At 37.0% G+C, this 21,584-nt stretch overlaps 1 protein-coding gene across 2 annotated transcripts in view; it reads right to left on the bottom strand.

Moving 5' to 3' along the window:
* tfec (transcription factor EC) overlaps nt 1-21,584 on the bottom strand; it is a 57,824-nt gene that overhangs the window by 35,841 nt on the left and 399 nt on the right. For both annotated transcript variants that reach the window (XM_055191287.2, XM_055191288.2), the window contains exon 2: nt 7,403-7,590. In XM_055191287.2, the coding sequence (XP_055047262.2) occupies nt 7,403-7,567 (165 nt within the window). In that variant the 5' untranslated portion in view covers nt 7,568-7,590. The remainder of the gene's footprint in view (nt 1-7,402; nt 7,591-21,584) is intronic.

The raw sequence follows: 21,584 nt of genomic DNA on the forward strand, positions 1-21,584 counted from the left end.
CAATGGAATTAACTAATATTGCATATTTCATGTAATACTGTAAAAACACTTGTAATTGTTCTTAAATGTATAAATATGCGGTTCTTTTTGCATTTACACAGCGGATATAACCAGCAGATGTCTTCAACACAATGCTTCACGTAACTAAACAGTGAATCTAGTTTGTGTAGTTTGTGTAATAAAAGAATAAAAAGCATTACATAGTCAATTTTACATCAGCGCTGGATACCTGAGGAAATTTTATATTATACATTTTATATTCTCCATGATGTGATCTCTTTTCAAATGTTTGCACCTGATGGTCAAATAGATTTGATTGGCTGTCAATGGTTTATCGCTCATTGGTTGGAAAAAAACGCTATGAAAGTGATCCCAACGATATGGTTTATTGTATCTTTATCGTTATAGTTTTGGTGTGAACTCCGCTTTTTTCTTTGATATAAAACTATATTTTTTATAGTTAAAGTTATCGTTATAATGTGAACGGCATTTACTATTTATGTAGTGTCCTAAAAAAGAGATTTTTGCGTGTTTATGTGTTCTTGGTTAAAGTTTGAATGCTTATAGATTTGTTTATGGGATGTTTTGTGCCATGATTATCTATGTAAATGAATACACTGACAATAAGTAAATTGCTAAAAATTTAAACTTGAGATTTACTACGGGGCACGTGCCCCAGTTAAAGGGGTTTAGCGACGCCCCTAGATGTGTCATTAGCCCTGACTGAGGATCTGAGAACAGAGTGTTTTACTTGCCTTAATACGACCAATTCAGTTCAGCTTCTAAATACACCCTCAGTAAAATGTACGAGGCATGATAAAGAAATGTCAAAGTCAATCTTCATGCCGGATTATCCTAAATCGAGATATATTGCTTTGGAGGTTCTTCACAGAGGAACGTGTCCAAAAAGGCGCCAGTGACTAATCGGGAGGCTGAGCTATGACGCTCAGATGTAGCCCTGGGCGGTTTGTGAGGGCTTCTGGTGATACACCCCCCGGTTAATACACATCTTTTCATCAAACACAGAAACGCCTCACTTTGATCAGAGGGCAAAGGTCAATCAGGGCAGCATCTTTAAAGACAAAATACTGGGCCGGGTGTTGTGAAGTCTCTTCAATCACTTAATACAATCAAAGGCCGAGTTAATGGTTGAAACCCATGCAAGTCGTTTCTTATCAATTACTTTCTATATTGGTGAATATATTTATCAGGTACTAAATAGGTTCAGTTTAATTTAGTACATAATTTTTTTATCGAATTAATTAAACTGAAAAGTAACTTGCGTTACTTTTTAAAAAAAGTAACTCAAATATTAATGTGTACAATTATAAAGTAATGCGTTACTTTACTTGTTACTTCAGAAAAGTAATATTATTAAGTAATGCATGTTACTTGTAATTAGGGGTGTAACGATTAACCATGCAAATGCGTGTTTTCTCAATGAATGGATTTGAATTAATTACGGTGAAATCCCGGCACATCCAAAAGCCAGGGGGCGCTCTTGGCAGAAACTCCCTTTGTGCCACAGAAGTAGTAGCATTGCAAACGCTATTGAGGAAATGTCTACAGGAATATTTATATCGCTGTTCTTCAGATTGTTTCAGGTATTTTCATGATAATAAAGAATACTTTGAATGATTATGTTTGACAAGTGTTGCTTTTTTAAATGCACGTTATAAACGACTCAGTGATTTTAGATTGATAAGGACTTTCTACTGACCAAATGCCGTAGTACATGCACAAGCTGTGCATGAAACACGGAATCGCAGCCTTGCGATTCAGAATCGAATTCCGATGGGCATGTTTAACGGGACACACGATTAATCGTAACATCCCTACTTGTAATGCGTTACCCCCAACACTGTTTATAACCGAGGTCAATTTTTAACTATACTGTCACATTAAAATGAAAAAAAATATGAGAATGTAAACTTCCCAGGGCTTTCGGGCCAGATCAGACCCACAGAGGAGCCTCAGGGCACAGTTATATACTCCACTACAAACCCACGTTTGCATATATTCCATATGAACCTTTTTCCCTTGAATCCTATTAGTGGCTGAACTTGGTTTAACTTGAAAAGACTCCAGACTTCACTCGATTATGTCTAATAGGATTACAGGGCTGGTATGGGCCGGGCGTTTTAAATAAGACAGGAATTTTGGCAGACACCTGCTAAATGTACGGCTTTAATCTTGTTTGTAGCCAGATGTTCTGGTAAGACTCATTGGAGGTCTAACCAGGTTTTCCATTCGACTCGTGCCAAAGCAATTCTAGAAGGGAATGTAATTTCCATTCACCTTGATTGGATAATACAGTTAGTAATCAGTCATTATAGCTAAATCAGGATTCAGGATGTTTTATTATGGCCCAAACACAAATCAGCTAACATAACGATGAATGATATACTGTAAGCACTCACACCTTAGTTTAGGTAGAGGATGAAGTACAGCCACCCGGGGTGGATGTACATTATCCTGCTTATTACTCGGCTACTTGCCACAAAGTAAATTACTGGACACTAAATATTGATTTATTGTTATTGATTTAGGAATATATTGTATTAGCTCCACAAGGAATACATTTTTTCCAGTGGCTTTAAGCCAAGACGAGATGTTCAAACAAGACAAACATGCAATTTGGTTTAATAATTCACAAATATACAATTTTTATCTGGGAATAACATACATTGGAGTGTCAATCAGAATCAAGTATTCCAGAGTGCTTTTTAAATGGATTTTTTATTTCCTGGAAGGTCACTAAATGGAAGTTTTTGTTTCAATTTTTAGTTTAATACCTAAGGAGCACACATAAATGTATGTCTTTCTATTGTCTTTTAACTGGAAGAAACAATTAGGGTTCCCACGGGTCCTTGAAATTGTTGAAAGTTTGTGAATTTGGGGGGAACGATTCAAGGCCCTGGGAAGTTTTTGAAAATATACATACATATATACAGGTCATTAAAAGTGCTTAAATCTATTTTATGCAAGAAGTTTTCTAAAAAAGAAATCCATATTATTCCCTGTGTAGTGTAGGATAATATCATAAAAATTCTAGCCTTTTAAGCACACGTGCTAAACTGTTCGCTTTAAATGCTTATATCTTCTATATGCGAATGTTGATTCATACCAAAATGCTTTTTTGCACAGTTGTGTTTGACACATGAAAACGTCTCGGGTTACGTATGTAACTGTTGTTCCCTGAGAAGGGAACGAGACGCTGCATCTCCCTTTCCATACTTCCCGCATCCCTGTAATGCCGTCTTTGGCAATATTTCAGATAGCGATATACTTCCTGGCACCCGCGTCACCCTGTCTTTGTCATTAAGCCTCACCATTGGTTGAATTTAATATACACATTCAGACGCACTTACCCCTGGAGGCTTCCCAAAGTGTCACCGCAGTGACGCAGCGCGAGTTCCCTCAAAAGGGAACCGTAACAGTATATCTTAAAAGGTAACACAATGTAACATTGCTCTCACTTGAAATGTGTCCCCGCATTTAGTCCTTGAATTTGAGGGTATTGGACCTGGAAAGTCCTTGAAAGGTCCTTGAATTTGAAGATAACTAAAGTGTGGGAACCCTGAACAATGCATTTGGGCCATATTGGGCAATTGCACCGTGTCAATGTCTGGTTGGTTCACTTGTATCCTGTGAAAAAGCTTTAAAACTCTGCCAATTGAATGTATTCGTTTGACCTGTGAATCATTTGGGGACCTTTTCTTTTATACAAGAAACTTGGGAGGGCATGTCTGGATCATCTGGACAGGGAGGGTAATCCAGAGAGGTCAGACAGATAAACAGGTTTTCGAGCTTTCCATCGTGTTTTTACACACAGTATATGGAATTTAAAAGACGCTGGCTTAATCCTATTAGTACTAAACGACCCTCGTGGATCAAAGAGGGACTAACATAAGACACGGCCCGCAACAACAGGAACAGCCTTTTAGGATGTGATCAGTCCCTGTGGATCATCTCGGAAAGTTTAGCTTGATGGTTAATCAAGGCCTCTGATGATTGGATCAAAGTTGAGTGGTTATACAAAAACCTTGTTTGATGATAAGTTGGATATCTCTGCTATCCTGGAAAGGTTCTTCTCCATCATCTAGTAAACATGATCGGCCTTGGCTTTCTCCTAGGGGACTTAAAATTTTAACTATACTCTGGGGTTAAAACTTGCTGTCCCTTTAGACCTGCCCACCCTCCTGTCATTCTGAGTTTGAGTCTCAGGTCAGTCGGGGTGGGTGGTCTGCATGCAGTCTGGTTTAGCCTTATTAGTCAGTTGGGATCCAAACAGCACCCGCGCCCCTTTATTCACTCTTAGTCTTGTATAATCTCTCTGACCGTAAACCACTTTTCCAGTCTCAACTCAACTACCTGCCTCTGATACAAGGATGTTATGTTGTGTATGTGTGTTTAATGTATACTCAGAAGACAGCACGCTTCAATGAGATACTTTTCTCTTCCAAACACAGGCAGTGTGGGAGTTTTTGATAAACACAGATGTACTGTAACCCACATTTTACCACTTTAAAAGCGTTGTATTTTTAAAAATGTTCACGTACACACGACAATGCAATCAAAAAGAGCTGCGAAGACACCAAAAATCGCTGTATTATATGTGCCAGACCAGTAGGTGGCGAAATTACTTTTTAAAGCAACATTTACACGCCTGCGCACATACACATTCTTCTACAGATAGATAAATACTAACAAAAGCATTGATCTGTTTTGTTTACATGGGCAATGAGGTAGGATTATTATTACAAGTGATGTCGTGCTACAAGCATTGTTTATTACAGTCAAAATAAACTAGGGATGCACCGATAGGATTTTTTGGGCCGATACCGATACCGATTTAAACATACAACCTCTGGCCGATACCGATATTAAACACTTGTATACAATACTATACAGTTGGTCTATTTGCTAGTTTATTTCTGCACCAAATTATTTTTACTGAACATGGATTGGATCTAATTAACATTCAACTGACCAACAAAATAAGAGAGGCACAAATTAAGCTAAACAAATATAATAAGACAGCATGACAACCTTTAAAGGTGGTTTTTGCTATTCAGCATTTATTTTATTAAGAACATTAACAAATTTTTTTACATATAATGGATTTCATTATGCAGTTAATTAATAAACAATCGGTATCGGCCTTTCTGGTGCTATTGCCGATATGCCAATGGTTTCAAATTCATCAAATATCGGCGGCCGATAAATATCGGCGGCCGATACATCGGTCCATTACTAAAATAAATCCTTTTAAAATGTGGCTGGTATGGTTACTGTAACACAGTAGGGGAAAGCAGGGAGGAAAGTAGCATTTTTCAGAAAAACATCATTTAAAAAAATTATGTTATAGACAGAGATATATTTTGGCTGTGGTCAATAGCTTACAAGTGTAGTCTATCAATACCAGGTGGAATTTTGAAAAAAATTTCAACGACTTCAGTATAATTTCACTTTAAACATAAGTAGTGTATTGTTATTTCCGACCCCACCTGCAGGGACATAACACACAGGTGGGTCAAAAGTAACGCAAAAAACAAGATAGATTTTTGTGTTACACATGCTTTTATTAAATATACATGACTATGACTTTGTTAATATGTAACTGCAAACATATTTTGTCATTTATCTTTGTTAAAAATAATGAAATTACATTTTAAATTTCAGTTTTATCAAATGTTTCAAAAGCAACCAACAGTACAAACTTAAATGGTTGAGAATAAAAAAAAATGTCAACAGTTTGAAAACTATGAAAATAAAATCAAATTAGAATAATATCAATTCTGATATACAACAGTATTAGCAGTGGGACAAAAGTAACAAGTGTTACTTTCGTCCTGAAAGGATCTCCTCACATTTAAACACAATTTACTTTTTATTTTGAAAAACTCAGAGAGTTCAAACTTCAGGATAAGTTAGAGCACTAAATAACCTGTAGATTGATCATTACTTTTAACACACGAAACCAGAAACACAACGCGTTATAAGAAAAAAATTACCGATTGAGGAATTTACTTATCATGATTGAAAACACCTTTCTGGATCTACACGCGGAAAACAGTGAGTAAATAACGTGATATTTGTCACGTCTGTCAGGGGTTTGTGTGCTTAGAAGCTGTCATTGGATGCAAATGTTATCAGGGCTAGGAGAAAATCGCTTTGTTACTTTCGTCCAGCGTTACTTTCGCCCGGGTTCTCCCCTACTAATGTATTTGTCAGCAGATACACCCGGATACGGTTCATGAGCACCATTTACTTCCATAGTAGTATTTTTTCCTACTGTAGAAGTGAATGGGGCTCATGAATGGTTTTTTACAAACATTTCTCAAAATATCTTCCTTCATGTTCATCAGAACAAAGAAATGTATACAGGTTTGTAACAACATGAGAGAATGAGAATTATCATTTTTTTTATCCCTTTAATTTTTTTTGTTTAAGTTTAATCAACTCGGATTTACAAGTCAGTTCAACTAACTATTATTTATCTTCACAAGACATGAGTTGCTACAACTTATTTCAACTATATTGTATAAGTTATAACAATTAACATCTAATCAAGATAAATAATGGTAAGTTGAAATGACTTTTTTACAGTGTATGCTATTTAGGAATATTTTTAATGTTAGTGATTATTTTATTTCAAAGATTTGTCATTTGAATGTACTTAAAGGGCCACTCCACTTTTTTTTAAAAATATGCTCATTTTCCAGCTCCCCTAGAGTTAAACATTTGATTTTTACCGTTTTTGGATCCTTTCGGTGGATCTCCGGGTCTGGCGCTAGCACTTTTAGCATAGCTTAGCATAATCCATTGAATTTGATTAGACCATTAGTATCTCGCTAAAAAATAACCAGAGTTTTTATATTTTTCTTATTTAAAACTTGACTCTTCTGTAGTTACATCATGTACTGAGACTGACGGAAAATTAAAAGTTGTGATTTTCTAAGCAGCTATGGCTAGGAACTATACTCTCATTCTGGCGTAATAATCAAGGACTTTGCTGTTGTAACATGGTTGCAGCAGGCTTAATGATATTACGCAGCAGCCGAAAATAGTCCCCTGCTATCGAAAGTTACCAAGCTGACTATTTTCAGGCGCTGCGTGATATCATTGCGCCTGCTGCAGCCATTATAGTATAGTTCCTAGCCATATCTGCCTAGAAAATCGTCGGTCTTAGACCCGGAGATCGGCTGAATGGATTCCAAAACGGTAAAAAAATTAACTCTAGGGGAGCTGGAAAATGAGCATATTTTAAAAAAAAAAAGTGGAGTGTCCCTTTAAGCTGCAATTCACAACTTTTCTTGGTTAAAAATAAAAATCGGTTATTGAGCAATCACATAAATGATTGCAGTAACAGTGATTTTTTTTTAAAGATTGACCTTACCTTCAATTGAGTGCATGGCCAGGGCCATAGGGACGACTGATTGCTGTAGCCTGCATTTGGTTTGGTGTTGTAAGTGTAGTGGTACGAGGAGAACGAAGGTCCTGGGGTCCACTGATTCTGCTGGTTTGCCATGGGGGCTGAATCAACGCTGAATGGTAGAAACATTACTGCTTTCCTTATGCTGGACACTGAAAACACAACATAAACTGACATTGAACAAATGTGATGCATCAGTGTTTTAGCTCAGTGTTGTAGCATCACTCCAGATTTCCATACTTTCTGTGGCTTTCTTATTTTTATGGTTTGTCTTGCTTAGGAAAATACCTCTAATTTGCCATAGTGTGAGTGTTGTGTCATTAATTAAATTCATAAATAGATTGTGTTTATACCTAGCCCATATGTTTGGACCAATATTTATACCTTTGTGTTTATTTTGTGGTTTTATGTTGCAAATGATTCAGATATTGAAGATGTCTATGTATTTAAGAAGAAAAAGTAGTGTGGCATTTTAGACTTTAATTCTTTTGTGCCAGTGAGATTTTTGTCCTGTACCAAGTTGCAAACTGGCCTATTAATCTTCAGTGTTGATCTCACTCTGATTCTGTTGTAAATCACCACTGGTCCTGATGAGAGGACTTTGTTCCTGAGACTGCAGCATGACTGTTGCCGATGGCGACAGATGCCACTCAGCTCTCTAAGACCCCTAACATAATGGGCTCATAATAAAATGACAGGAAGTGTGTGATTTGGGCCATTTTTCCTAAATGATGAAGGGCAAATGAACCTGACAGACAAAATGACGGTTCAGGGCTCGCTGGAGGAAGAATCAGAGAGATTAGGCCAGATGCCAGAGCTGCGAAAGTACAGAGGAGCAAAACTAGACACTAAAACATCAGATCCAAAAAGAAAGAGCCTCTTTATTTATTTATTTATGAGGACAATAAAGTTTGCACTAATACTATATCTTCTATTGAATAATTGTACTGTTCCTTTCAAGGAAATTTGTGGTGCGTCGCTGAAGCTACACTATGGGAATGCCTTGGGGGCGATTCACATTTCGTGTCTTTTGCGCTCTCAAGTTCGTTGTTTCAAATGTAGGCGCGCGGTATGCACGCTCATAATGGACGCGGTTGAGCTAGTTTTTTCCAGGCGCGTCCGCAATGCATCGAGTAAAAACATTCCAACTTTTCAAAATGCCGCAAGAGCACCACAGGTCATGTGACAAGAACCAACCGACGGTCGCATTTTTCGTGTGGTTTTAAACACGTTATGACGTTTAAAATGCGTTAGGGGCGATTCACAAATGTAGGCGCGCGGTATGCACGCTCATAATGGAAGCGACACGATTGCGACACTCTCGTTTTTTCCAGCCGTGTCCGCACCACATCGATTTTAAAACATTTCAACTTTCTAGAATGACGCAAGCGCACCGCAGGTCATGTGACAAGACCCGACAGTTGTGTTTTCCGCGCGGTTTTAGACACGAAATGTGAACCGGCACTTATGCGTTAGGGGCGATTCACAAATGTAGGCGCGCGGTATGCACGCTCATAATGGAAGCGACGAAATTGCGACGCGCTCGTTTTCAGACATGTCCTCGTGTGGGATGATGAGAATGACACGATATGGGCGGCGCTTTTGCTGCAAAAACACGCGCTATTCGCCTCAAACGCGTCTTCGCCCAAGTTGAAAATATTCGCATGACACAAAATTAAATCCTGCGAGTAATCTAGAGTGAATAACGCGATGCTCCGCATTTGGTTTGTACGTACCGTAACTCGCTCTAGATTACTCGCAGGAATGAAGTTCGTGTCATGCTAATTTTTCGCTTGAGTTTGGGCGAAGACGCGTTTGAAAGGAATAGCGTGAGTTTTCGCAGAAACGCGCAACCCATATGGCGTCATTCGCATCGCCCCACACAAGGACACTTCTGATCGTGTCTTTGCATTGACTTTGTATGTAATCTACCCACAGTTAGAGTCTGGAGCACTTCAGTCCAATTCAGTCCAAGGGTCTCTCTCTCTCTCTCTCTCTCTCTCTCTCTCTCTTTCTCTCTCTCTCTCTCGTCAGCATTGCAGAACTGTGCTGCTGTTGAATCTCCTAGACACCAGTCAGATTTGGAGACAGTCCACAATGCTGCTAAAAATGTCTTTGCCCATCAGTCAGCATTCCGAGAACGGAGCTGCATTTAGCTTCCTTTATTCGAGACAATTATCCCTGCTCTCGGGTCTGCGTCCACACTGGGCCACTATATGTTGTCATTATGAGGCGAGTAAGTATTTCTCCCAAACAACAGGGGCATTTTATAGAGTTAATACCATAACAAGGCCTCCTCCTGCAAAGTAATGTCACTAAGGGCTTTTGTCAGTGCCTTTACCAATGGCACTGTTTGGCACATTCAGGGGTCAAAAATCCCAAGCCATTTTCCATTTACTTCAATTTACTGAACAGTAAAAGCCCACACTTGGAATTTTTTCGGGATGTAAGGGGAATGCTGGTAAACGGGTGCGTGTTATGTTGCAACCTACTGCATTTGAAATTCTTGTCATATTAATATCTTTTTACAATTTTTGCATAATAGGTGGCACTATAATTATTTAGCTTGTGCTATATTGGTCATTTTTGCTAATGCTACCCAAAATCATGCAGCTTTTTCAGAGATGTGCTATTGTAATCAGTTTTTGCCTGTTAAATAGTCAAAAAATGGTCAAAACATGCATTGGTAAGCAACCACATAACAACGACATCCTGAAAAGCAGGTTTCGCTTGGACCCGCACCACTCGTATATCTTTCAGAAATTTGCAAAGGGATCCTTTTTAGTATTATTTTCAGATGACATCAGGATTTCGATAGGTTCAGCTTTAACTAGTGATGTACAGTGTAAAGTAAAAGCCTGCAGGCTTATAGGTCTTGCAGGAAGGGGTAGCTGCGTGTGTAGTGTAGATACAAAGGAAATACAGAATATGCTTCAAAATCGTAGCCTCAGGTAAAATGGACCCCAGTGCGAAGAGACCTCACACGAGTATAAATCCAGAGCCGTTCTTGTTAAAAGTGTTTAAGTCTGAAGGAAGATTTTCGGTGTGTATGTGTTTGTGATCTATGTGATATGAACGGTGCGTGTCTGTGGGAGATCTCAGAGGATGGGTTTCAGTCTGATGAGTTCGCCTTTCCTCCCTCGGGCCTCATTAAATTCTCTCCCATCAGAAACGACCCTGTGTGGTGTTTTGCTCCTCCATCTGCACCTTTTTAGCTCTGGGCCGAGAGACGAAACGCTTGTTTCCTCTCTCTCTCCGGTCCTCAGACGCCTTTGTTGCGAGTCTTTCAAGTAGAAGCACCTATTTATTTGCTCTTTTCACAGCTAATTCTTGGCTTTCTGCACTCGCTGGCCCTCATCTGGTGCTAAGCAGAGTTATGCCGGCTCAGCCTGTGCTCAGGCCCCGAGTCAATGAGCCCAGATAATGGATAAAGTGAGAGATGAAGCAATGCGTCTCAAATCTGAAAACACTCCACTGAAAGCCATTACAGCTGGGACATTACTGATAAACAGTACAGTACATGTTTCCAATAAATTAAATATTAAACTTGTATTATTAAGTACTATTTTTACAGACCTGTGTCATACTGTATCAGATGTACATTTTGAGAAATACCTGCTTTGGTTATTGCACTACCAAGTTATTCCATGTGTTTTTTTTTTAACTTTCTCTACATGAATGTTTCAAACTGATAACCTTTTTTTAAGTTTCACTTCTCAACCGTTTAACTTTTGTGAAATCCATTAGGGAACTTGCCTTAACAGTTAATGACATCATTACTTCAGTAAGTGTACATTGTCAAGTCGGGCGTGGGAAGTAGGAGGGCAAGGGGTGCTGCAGCGCCCCCTAATTCCACAAGATTGCAATTTTGGTTCACTCTTGTGGTCCCAAAGAGTTTATTAAGATAAATAATTGAAGAATGAATAAATAAAAAATGGATGAATGAAGATATCCTGCCAATGTACAAAAATACTATGGTGCAAAATATTTATATAAAGTTAAGATAGTTGCAGAGGCTGCACCCATGCCCTCATCACAACTACAGTATCTATCAAACCCTGCAGCGATCTGAAAGTAAGAGTTAATTATTACAAAATTGATATTAATTTGGAGAGGATATTAAAGATTCAAAGCATCTGGATGTCATAGACGGTTACATCTTGAGGGTTAATGCCATACACACAGCACCACCAACCTAAAACATCTTCCTGCGCCCTAACTGGTTAAAATGGTTCAGTAAGCCCCTGCTGGTAGATGCCATAAGTAGCAACATGTTTCTCATTGATGGTCATTCAAGTGTATGCCAACAAAACAAAAACCGCCAAATTTATTTGTATAGCGCTTTTTTAGCAATGTTTCATTGCTTCAAACAGCTTTACAAGAATGACAAAGAAAAAAACACAGAAAAACTGGAAAATTAAAAAATGTACATTTTATTTGCCTTATAGATTATAATCTAATTAAATGGTAAATATGAAACGTAGTATAATGTTAAACTAGACATGCCTTTCCTTCTTACAATGAAATGGCCCTTAAAATAAGAAAAACATTATATATAAGGGCAAGAGTTTGACATTACATAAGGAATTTTCCATAATATTATCAACAGAAGTGTAAAATGCATAGAGAAATTATAGCACCCAGAACCACACACCTACGAAATTGAAACCATGACAAAAAAATTAATAAATTGCAAAAAATAGGAATGTTTAAAGTGCAGGTTTCCAGACTTAAGTGCATGTTTGAGCTGTCTTAAAGGTGCTCTAAGCGAATTTACGCGTTTTAGACCATAAAACATTTTTTGTTAAATACAGCAAACATCTCCTCACTATCTGCTTGCTGCCTGTACGCTGATCAAACTGTAAAAAAACGTGATCGGCTCTACAAACTGCAATAAAAACACAGAGGCCAAACCTAGCACCACGAAACAAAACAAAGTGTTGCAGCCAATAAACGACAAGAAGGATTTGGGGGTTGGGTGCGTTCATAAAAGCACGGAAGGGAGGGGGAGGAGTTTGCTACGCTCCGTTTTTTTGAAAACAGTTCAAACATCAACAAAAAGTGACGTCTCACAGATTCACTTAGAACGCCTTTAACTGAAAACAGCTTCCACTGACATATTTTTTGTCTCAATATGCACATCAGTAATGTTTTTTGTAGGTATGCTTGTTAAAACTTAAATGTCCTAATATAACTAAGGCCTAGTCCAGTACTTATTGAAACCCTATCCAGGAAACTGACCCTTTTACCAATTTATTCTTTTACAGACTTCTCTATTTGCTGGGTATATTGGGTATAAAAAGTAGTGTCCATCAGCAAAGATGCATAGTTTTAAAAAAGAAAGTACATCTCCGAATGCATTAAAGGGACATTCCACTTTTTAAAAAATAGGCCCATTTTCCAGCTCCCCTAGAGTTAAAATGTGAGTTTTACCGTTTTGGAATCCATTCAGCTGATCTCTGGGTCTGGCGGTACCACTTTTAGCATAGCTTACTGTAGCTCAATCCATTGATTCTGATTAGACCATTAGCATCGTGCTAAAAAATAACCAAAGAGTTTCGATTTTTTTCTATTTAAGACTTGACTCTTCTGTAGTTACTATCGTGTGCTAAGACTGACTGAAAATTAAAAGTTGTGATTTTCTAGGCAGGTATGATATGAACTATACTCTCATTTTGGCGTAATAATCAAGGACTTTGCTGGCCTAACATGACTGCAGGAGGCGCAATGATATACGCAGCGCCCAAAAATAGTCCCCTTGGTAATTTTTAATAGCAGGGGACTATTTTCAGGCACTGCGTAATATCATTGAAATCATTTGTGTTAAAAATATATATATATCGAAACACTTTGGTTATTTTTGAGCGTGATGCTAATGGTCTAATCAGATTCAATGCATTATGCTAAGCTATGCTACTGCCAAACCAGGAGATCGGCTGAATGCCCACCACCCGCCGTGAGTTGCGCACTTACCTGTTACAATTTTCAAGGACCATAATCCCCTGGTTTTTTTATCACGCATGTACAACCACAATCAACGTTTAATGCGTTGGTCCTTGTATTTACAAAATTTTAATTTGGAGATTGTGCACAAAAAAGGTAAAGACAATGTTCTAGCTGATGCCCTTTCCGGAATATTACCCTTTAATTTTGTGTTGTGTCTTAAGGGAGGCTGTGTTACGTCCATGTAGTTGCGTTTTTGTTGTTGTGTCTCTCCCTCTCTCTCTCCCCGCTGTCTCTCTCCAGATCCACCCAGTTTCCCAGTTGGCCTATCAACATGTCAATCATTCCAGTATATAAATGACGTCACATCACGTTCCACCAATCTCCATTCTTCCACAGTTTTAAAAAGGACACCAGTTCAAACGGGCATCAGTCATTGCGGCTCACTGTTACTGTATTCATACTGTACAATATTACCATACCCCTTTGTTATTGTGTACTGTCTGTTCGCTTGTTACCCGTTGTTTTGTCCTGAATGTACTGGCGTTTCGTTTCCCCATGCCGGGGAAAGGCAGACAGGTAAGGTTGTCGCGCGACATACATTGTACACGTAGGGAATTATTAGTTTAGGAGTGAGTGCCACCTTTGTATGTTTTTCCCGACTTTTGAGCTAGCTAGTGTAGTTTAGTCAGGGTGTGTATACACTGAAGACCTTTTTGTTTATTTTTCTTTTCTTTAGTTAGTTTAGAGGTCTTAAAAAAAGTTAGCTTTGTTTTGTTTTGTTTCTTTCGTTGTCTTTCCTTTGGTACTGTGTTTTGTGTTCAACCCCTGTAAATATTAATAATAACCTTTATATTATTTTGCTATTCTCATTGTTTTCTTATTATTATTATTATTATTATTATCATTCCTATTACTATTTACACCTTCTGTCACTTTCGTTCACTTACTCAATCTTAATAAATAACCCTGCCGACTACGTCATATTCCCGTGTCTGTCTCCTGCCATCCAACCGCACACACCCAAAAGGAAAAGTTTTCCATTAAATGTTACATCCCTCATCCCTAGACAACCTTGGGTCGTAACAGATTCCAAAACGGTAAAAGTCACGTTTAACTCTAGGGGAGCTAGAAAATGAGCATATTTTCAAAAAAAGTGGAGTGTCCCTTTAAATTCATTGCATTAGATAAAGCCCATATTTTTATATCATTCCCAGACAAATGATGGTAGACCTTTTCTCAAAACTAACGTTAAAGTATTTCTAACCAGCTTTCCATTGTCATTTTTAGTGGATGAATGAAGTCACTTAACTTAAAGTTTACACAGGATGGCATGAGTAAGTGTGGTTATTCAGTACTATAGACATACAACTACACAACTATACACGTTTTACTACATTTACAACTGGACAATCTCTAAAAAGTATCTATTAAATAAATGCCACTTGGCTTAAAAATCTATCTAATGTGATATATTCTGGTCTAAGTGTTATACTTTACATTAGACGCTTTTCCTAGATGAAGTAAACAATTAGACAAAGATAGCGAGTGAATTTTGTTTTGTGTCCGTCTGGTCCATGCTCCTCTTGAGACAATTGAATTTTTTTAAACGCCACAAACGAAGCCACAGTCAAACCCGAGGCCGGAGCAGGAATTTAATGTCATCTCTGATTGGGCAATGCCTCACCTTGCCATGAACCTCTCCGCTGTCACTGATTGGATGAGGTGAGCTAAGCCTCACTTGTGTCTCGGGTGAGATGTTGGTTCGGTGATGTGAGGGTAAGAAGGTCTCGGGGAAGTTGAGCTCAGTTTTAAGAGCTCTTGGCGTCAGAGAGTTTGGAGAGCTCCTTAATCACTCGGCTGGCACGAGAGCACTGCACACTGGAGAGGTCTGACAGCCGCCTCATTTCAACAAGACATTTCATTCACTGTCATTAAATAATATGAAGTCCAGAATGTAAATAACTGCTACCCTTTAGGAATTTATCTGGACTCAGTGAATTTATTACACTTGAGGAAACTGATTTAAAGTGCAGTTTATCGGATGTCCACAAGAGGGCACTGTTTAGACTGCACAAAATGTGTCCGCAACTAATATGAAACTTTTACACTTTGTCCTCAAGTTTGTTAGCTAAACATCTTTTAAAGATTTAAGTTAACATTTGTAATTATAGTAATTTATCACCACTTCATAATCTTTGTTAATACCAGTGCAATTGTTTGTTATCTCATTGTGCATTAACTAATGTAAACATTTTAAAAATGTTTTAGTAAATGCTGAAATTATAAACTAAGATTAATAAATGCTGTTGAAGTATTGTTAGCTAATGCATTAACTCATGTTAACAAATACACTGATTTAATGGTTATTGTTTTGGTAGTTGGTCACATGTTCAGCCAGCCTTTTAAAAAAACATGATTTAGCTACACTTAAAATGGATAGTCAACAAAACAAAATCTATGTATAAAAATATATATTGTGAATTATAGTGAGATGTAATTGGTCATTTAAAGTTATACTCAGTTAAGCCACATTATAACCAAAAGCTCAGATTTCTTTTGAAGCGCACAAGATGCTTAATTTGTTTAACAACAGCACAACATCCTTCATCTTTTCACATCTCTTTTGTCATCACTCAGACTGGACCGTGTCCACATTTGTGATCTTGTGACTGACCTTTAAGATGGGTGGGCGATTGTCAGATATTGAGCAACCGCAGTCTTATGAATCACGTCTGAATCAGAGATGAGGACGACACAGTGCACTAGTTCCTCTGAAAACAAAACAAACACGGCTCTTTAACTCTCTATCTTTCCCGGGCACACGGCCCTTATCAGTTCACTGCCATTCACAGTTGTTTTTAAAGTAGTCATATTATACATTTTTGGGGGGAACTCATAGGGCCCTGTTTTAACGATCTGTCTAAATGGGCGTGTCTGATTCCACTTTTGCTAATTTAACGACAGGAAAAATGGTTTGTGCGCCAAGTGCATGGCCTAATAGGGTTGCTGTAAATGTATTGATATCCTACATAATCAATGTAATCTCATAAAATAATTTGCAAATATGCAAAAAAAATACATTTAAATACTTTAAAAATACAAACAAGAGATAAAGAATTTACAAACGGTCGGAGAGTGTTTCCCCACTTAGCGCCGTGAGTTTTTTAAAAAGCATTTACTTTAAAATGTTTCTTATCTCACCATATCCAAAAAACATTTTAAAAATAGATGCATTTGTTCAAAGCAAAGCATTTATTTACTTACCAGGCTACAGGTGAAGCAGCTCTTTATGCCTTCTAATGTCTCATAATCTGTCCTCATTTATGTCCAAGAGACTCAATAATAATCTTTTACATTTTAATCCTTTAATTTTTCATATTTAAAAGCATTTTTGTGCTGCTGCACATCCATGTATGTGATAAGCAAACCCGCGTTGTCGTCCCGTTTATAGGCGCATATTACTATAACTCACTATACTATACTATACTATTACTATAGCTCATTAAATAACAAAAAATTTGATATTTGATATTTTAGTTGCCTCAAAATAGCAACGCGCCAACAATATACCTGAACACATCTCGTTTTCAGACCAGAACACCCATCAGGCGCGGAGCTATGGGCGGGCCTGATTGACAGCTGGCCCGCCCAATCAGAAATGTAAAAAATACTACTCTGTATAGTTAGACATGTATACTACTTTATGTGGTGTAATTTATCTATTGCATGTTATGTTAAAAACAGTAAAATTATAAGTAAGCCTGATAACTATTTAAAAACTATTAAAGCAGTTGAATGTTGCGTTATAATGAAATATTCCAAAGCAGCTTTCAGCCATGATCACTTTGAGAACTTTTTTTGCAAGCAAGTAGAAAACGTATTTTGAATAACAACACGTTATAAATATGTGCTGCGCGCTTTCCTCTCAATAACATAAACACACAACAAATATGACAGCGGGGTAAAAAATAGAAAGAAAACATCTGATCACAGTGATGTTGTTTGATATAGCGATATAGCAGCACTATAAGTCACGCCACGTTTATTGCTACACTTTATACAATATAGCCTATTGCTTTTAAGCAACAAATAGCCTATCATAACAACCTATAAGCCTACTGTGTAATTGAGACATTAATTTAAGAAATGCATTAAAGCAGAAAGACGTAGGCTGCGGAAATATAGTGGGTTCACTTCAATCCACACCACAGACGTTCTTGGTTTGCTTCTTATTTATTAAATCGAGGCAATTGTTTGATCAAACATTGATTAATATTAAGATACAATTTATACAAAACGAAATTCACGTTAAAGAAAGTCTTTCTACAAAACAAACCTCGCAAAATCGCTTGCCCGACGTCCATTACGGGCTATGGCGAATTCCTGTCGGGCTAAAAAAAAATGATGCGCCTTGGCCGTCGGGCGGAGGAAAAAATATTGTAATGTGTTTGCATTCTCTCAGATTTAGTTAGGTAATTATGTTGTATGTAATTCGGCGTCATCTTGTTAGCCATTACTATCAAGTGAAACTGTCAGGAAATGAAGTGAAAGCATTAAATCCATTATTCCTTTCGTTCACGTCTGATATGCGCGCTCCTCGGCTCCGCTCTCTTGTGCTCATCAAAAAGTATATTAAATGTTTATTTATTTGTCATTTCGTTTAACCCCAGAGTCTAACATTATTCTAGCAATTCCCTTTTTCTTTCTTTATTTAGTAAGTTAACTTAAATATGTGAGAACGAAAATATATTTTTAGTGATTTGCATGAAGAGAATATGATGTTAGAAGCTTCATTTTAAGCATTTAGTAGCCGTATTTATTTAAACACTTTAATAGGTTATTTAAAAAAGTATAAGGTTTTTTGGGTTCATTTATATTTCCTGTCACTGTGTGCAGGTTCTTTTTTGTAGGCTATGAGAGCCCAATATTTTTTTTACCAAAAAGGCTTAATAAATGTCACGTTGCATTACAATTTAAAGTATCAATAATGTCAAAAATGTGACGTGCAGTTCGGGTGTGTGTGTATGCTGTTTAAATTAGTGTTCTGAAGTTTTGACGAATTTTATAGACTTGTTATAGTTTCTTATTCAAAAGTGACACCCATAGATTCAGGCCCACCCGGACTTAATCCATGCCCACCCATATGTCACGTTCTGCATCCGCCACTGACACCCATATGCGCAAAATTAAACGCTCGCTCGACCAATTCAACCACGCCAATCATAACGACACGCCCCGTTTTTATAGCATCAAATTACTAGCTAAAATGAAACTTACCACAATAATGAACACTTGAACATATATCAGCGTGAAAACAACTACCTGAAAGTACCAAAAACACCTTTTGGAAACTTTTATTGGAAGTGTAAATAATTTTTTTATTTAGAGCAGAGTCCCATTAGTTTGAATGGAGAGGGCGGGGTTATGACTTGTACTGCAGCCAGCCACCAGGGGGCGATCAAAGAGCCAGAGGCTTCACTTTTCAAGGCGTATGAGGCACACCCGGTTGAAACTAGCAAAAGACACTTGCGTCGCGCATTGCGCTGCATTGCGCCGGGTGTATGATAGAGCCCTTAATGTCTGACAAAATCTCTTGTTTTTATTCTGCATCAATTTACTAATAAGTTTTTAAAATCAAAAGTTGTAACATTTGTTAATGCAGTGATGAACTAACATTAAAAACTGTATCATTAACTAACATTAACAAAAATGTATTAACTATATTGCTTATTGTAAGTTCATGATAACCAAGTACCCTCTCAGGAATAATTGGTATCTCAAATGTACAAATTTGTATCCCAGTGAAAACATTTGTACCTTTATTTCTTGGCATGTGCAATCGTAAAGTGTTACTTCATGTAATTAAGAAAATTACAACTAAGTATCACAGGACACCATAATTTCTCAAATAGAAAGCTTAAAAACACTGTAAAATAGAGAAATTGGACACTTCTGTATTTTATGAATAAGCCAGATCAAGAGCTGTGATCATATTAGCAGGTGAAGACTTGCATTATGGGTAATGTCCTGTCCTCATTGGGTTCTACCAACTTTTTGCCCATTTCCAAATCTCTTTTGTCTCTATATCTCTTCTCAAACACATTTCCATTATCTCATTGTCATTCAGATGTCATATATCTTCCCTCTCTATTTTCACCTGGCCTCTTCTCTCCATATCACGGCACAAATGACTTTCACACCCCTGACACTGATCAACACCTGTGGATCTCTCTTATTTTCTCACTCATTCTCTTTCTCTTCACAAATGACATTATTCTTGAGCTGGACTCCATGTGCTCATTTCGATCGCTGATATTTCCTCACACGTTCAGTCTTTTCTCACTATTTGGTCTCTTGAGAGATTTACATGAGGGACTGTTTGAAGTGTTCAGCATTAATGCACATCAAGTGCCCGTCCCTCCTGATTTATGTTTTAACAGTTATTGAATGTAAACCAATGTTGCTTTTTTGCACAGTCATACCACGTGTTGTTATTGTGACTCATGTGCCCGATTGAAATGTATTCTTTAAAGTAAGTGCAAAACCACAAAGAGATGGGTGCAAAAATCCCATGATTAATGTCGTTTCCTGAATGTATCAAACAAGCATAATGTAATCCAATCCAGAAAGAGGAAGTTTGTTTGTTGTTGAACGTGATGACGACTGTTGCTTCTTCTTTTTCTGTTTGCGGAGTAATTTTGTTATTTTCTGTAAACAGATTTTATTGAAAATTGATTTCTAATGGGCAGTTATATCAAATGTACCAGATAGATAAAAACATGCATAAATAAATGTTTGTAGTGATTCTTTTGTACCCCATCATTGTAAAATGGATTATACAAGGAAGATTTGCTCATATTTAATAACATTAATATGAGCTTTAAAGTGCCTGACTAATGCATAAAAGTATGAAAGATTTATAAGGTATTAATAAATGGGTCAAACAGGTTGGGTTAAATTAACTTAGAAAATGTTTATATTTGACCCAACAATGACTTCAAACATAGGTTCACCCCTTTTTGACCCATCGCTGGGTTGAAAATAACCCAAAGTGAAAAATCAATTATTTACAACAGTGATTCTCAAACTGGGGGCCGCAAGATTGTGCCAGGGGGGCCCCCGTTTTATGACATTTTATGAAATACATTAATTTATCATGAATTATTTGTAATTAAACCTAAAAAATAAGGCTACTAACCAAAAGCACTACTTTGTATAATTTAATACACTGTAAAAAGTAATACCTAGATCTAACAAGCAGCAGTCTTCTGAACAAACTACAAAACTCAAAAGAAGAAACAGAAACTCTTCCAAATATCAAATATAAATGAACATTAAAAACTAACAAGTCTTTCTTTTTAGTAAAAAACACATAAAATAGAGTTTAAATTCAAATTATACTCTCTCAATGCAGTCCCGTGCAAAGCATACTGGGAACTATGCCTGTTAGTTATGTTTAATAATAAAATCACGTGGTTTCAACTCAAAATTATTAAGTTAATTTCCTTCTTACAAATTTAAGTGGATTATACTTGATAAAATGAAGTTGAATTTACTCAATGATGTGTTCATTTAGAATTACTCAAATTATTCAAATTATTACGTTATTTTAAATTATATTTTCATTAAAAAAATTAAAATAAAAAAATTGTAACACAGTTTACTCATTTTATTTAGTTAAATCTACTAAGGCAGAAACACTTTTTACAGTGTACGTTTTTAATTGAAATTTTAAGTTTTAGAACTGTTTTTATGTCATAAATTTTCTTTAGGGTGGGGGGGTGTGAAGGAATCAACCGTACACAAGGGGGGCCGCATGCTGAAAAAGTTTTAGAACCACTGATTTAAGTATGATATTTTGTCTATGCCTGTCCTATTACATTTAAATGCCTGTAAACCTCAGACCTTTGCATCATAAGAAGCAAAACAAATATTTGTATGTATCTATGTTTTGTATTTTTCAATCTGTATTTAAGTTTTACTTTTGATTTGCCTTTTCATCTAAAATCAGTTATATTTCCTGCTCGTTTTAGAAATTTCCCAGTAGGCCTGATTCCAATTTTATCTGTGATAGGAAATAAATGTCGTGTTTCAATACAAAGTGACACCAGAGCTTAATATAGGGGCACGGTTTCGATTAATCCAGGACTAGGCTTTAGTTATATAAGGACATTTAAGTAGTTTTTATAAACATACCTTA

Source organism: Misgurnus anguillicaudatus, chromosome 1 (genome assembly GCF_027580225.2).
Source record: "Misgurnus anguillicaudatus chromosome 1, ASM2758022v2, whole genome shotgun sequence".
In the NCBI taxonomy this organism is placed as follows: Eukaryota; Metazoa; Chordata; class Actinopteri; order Cypriniformes; family Cobitidae; genus Misgurnus; species Misgurnus anguillicaudatus.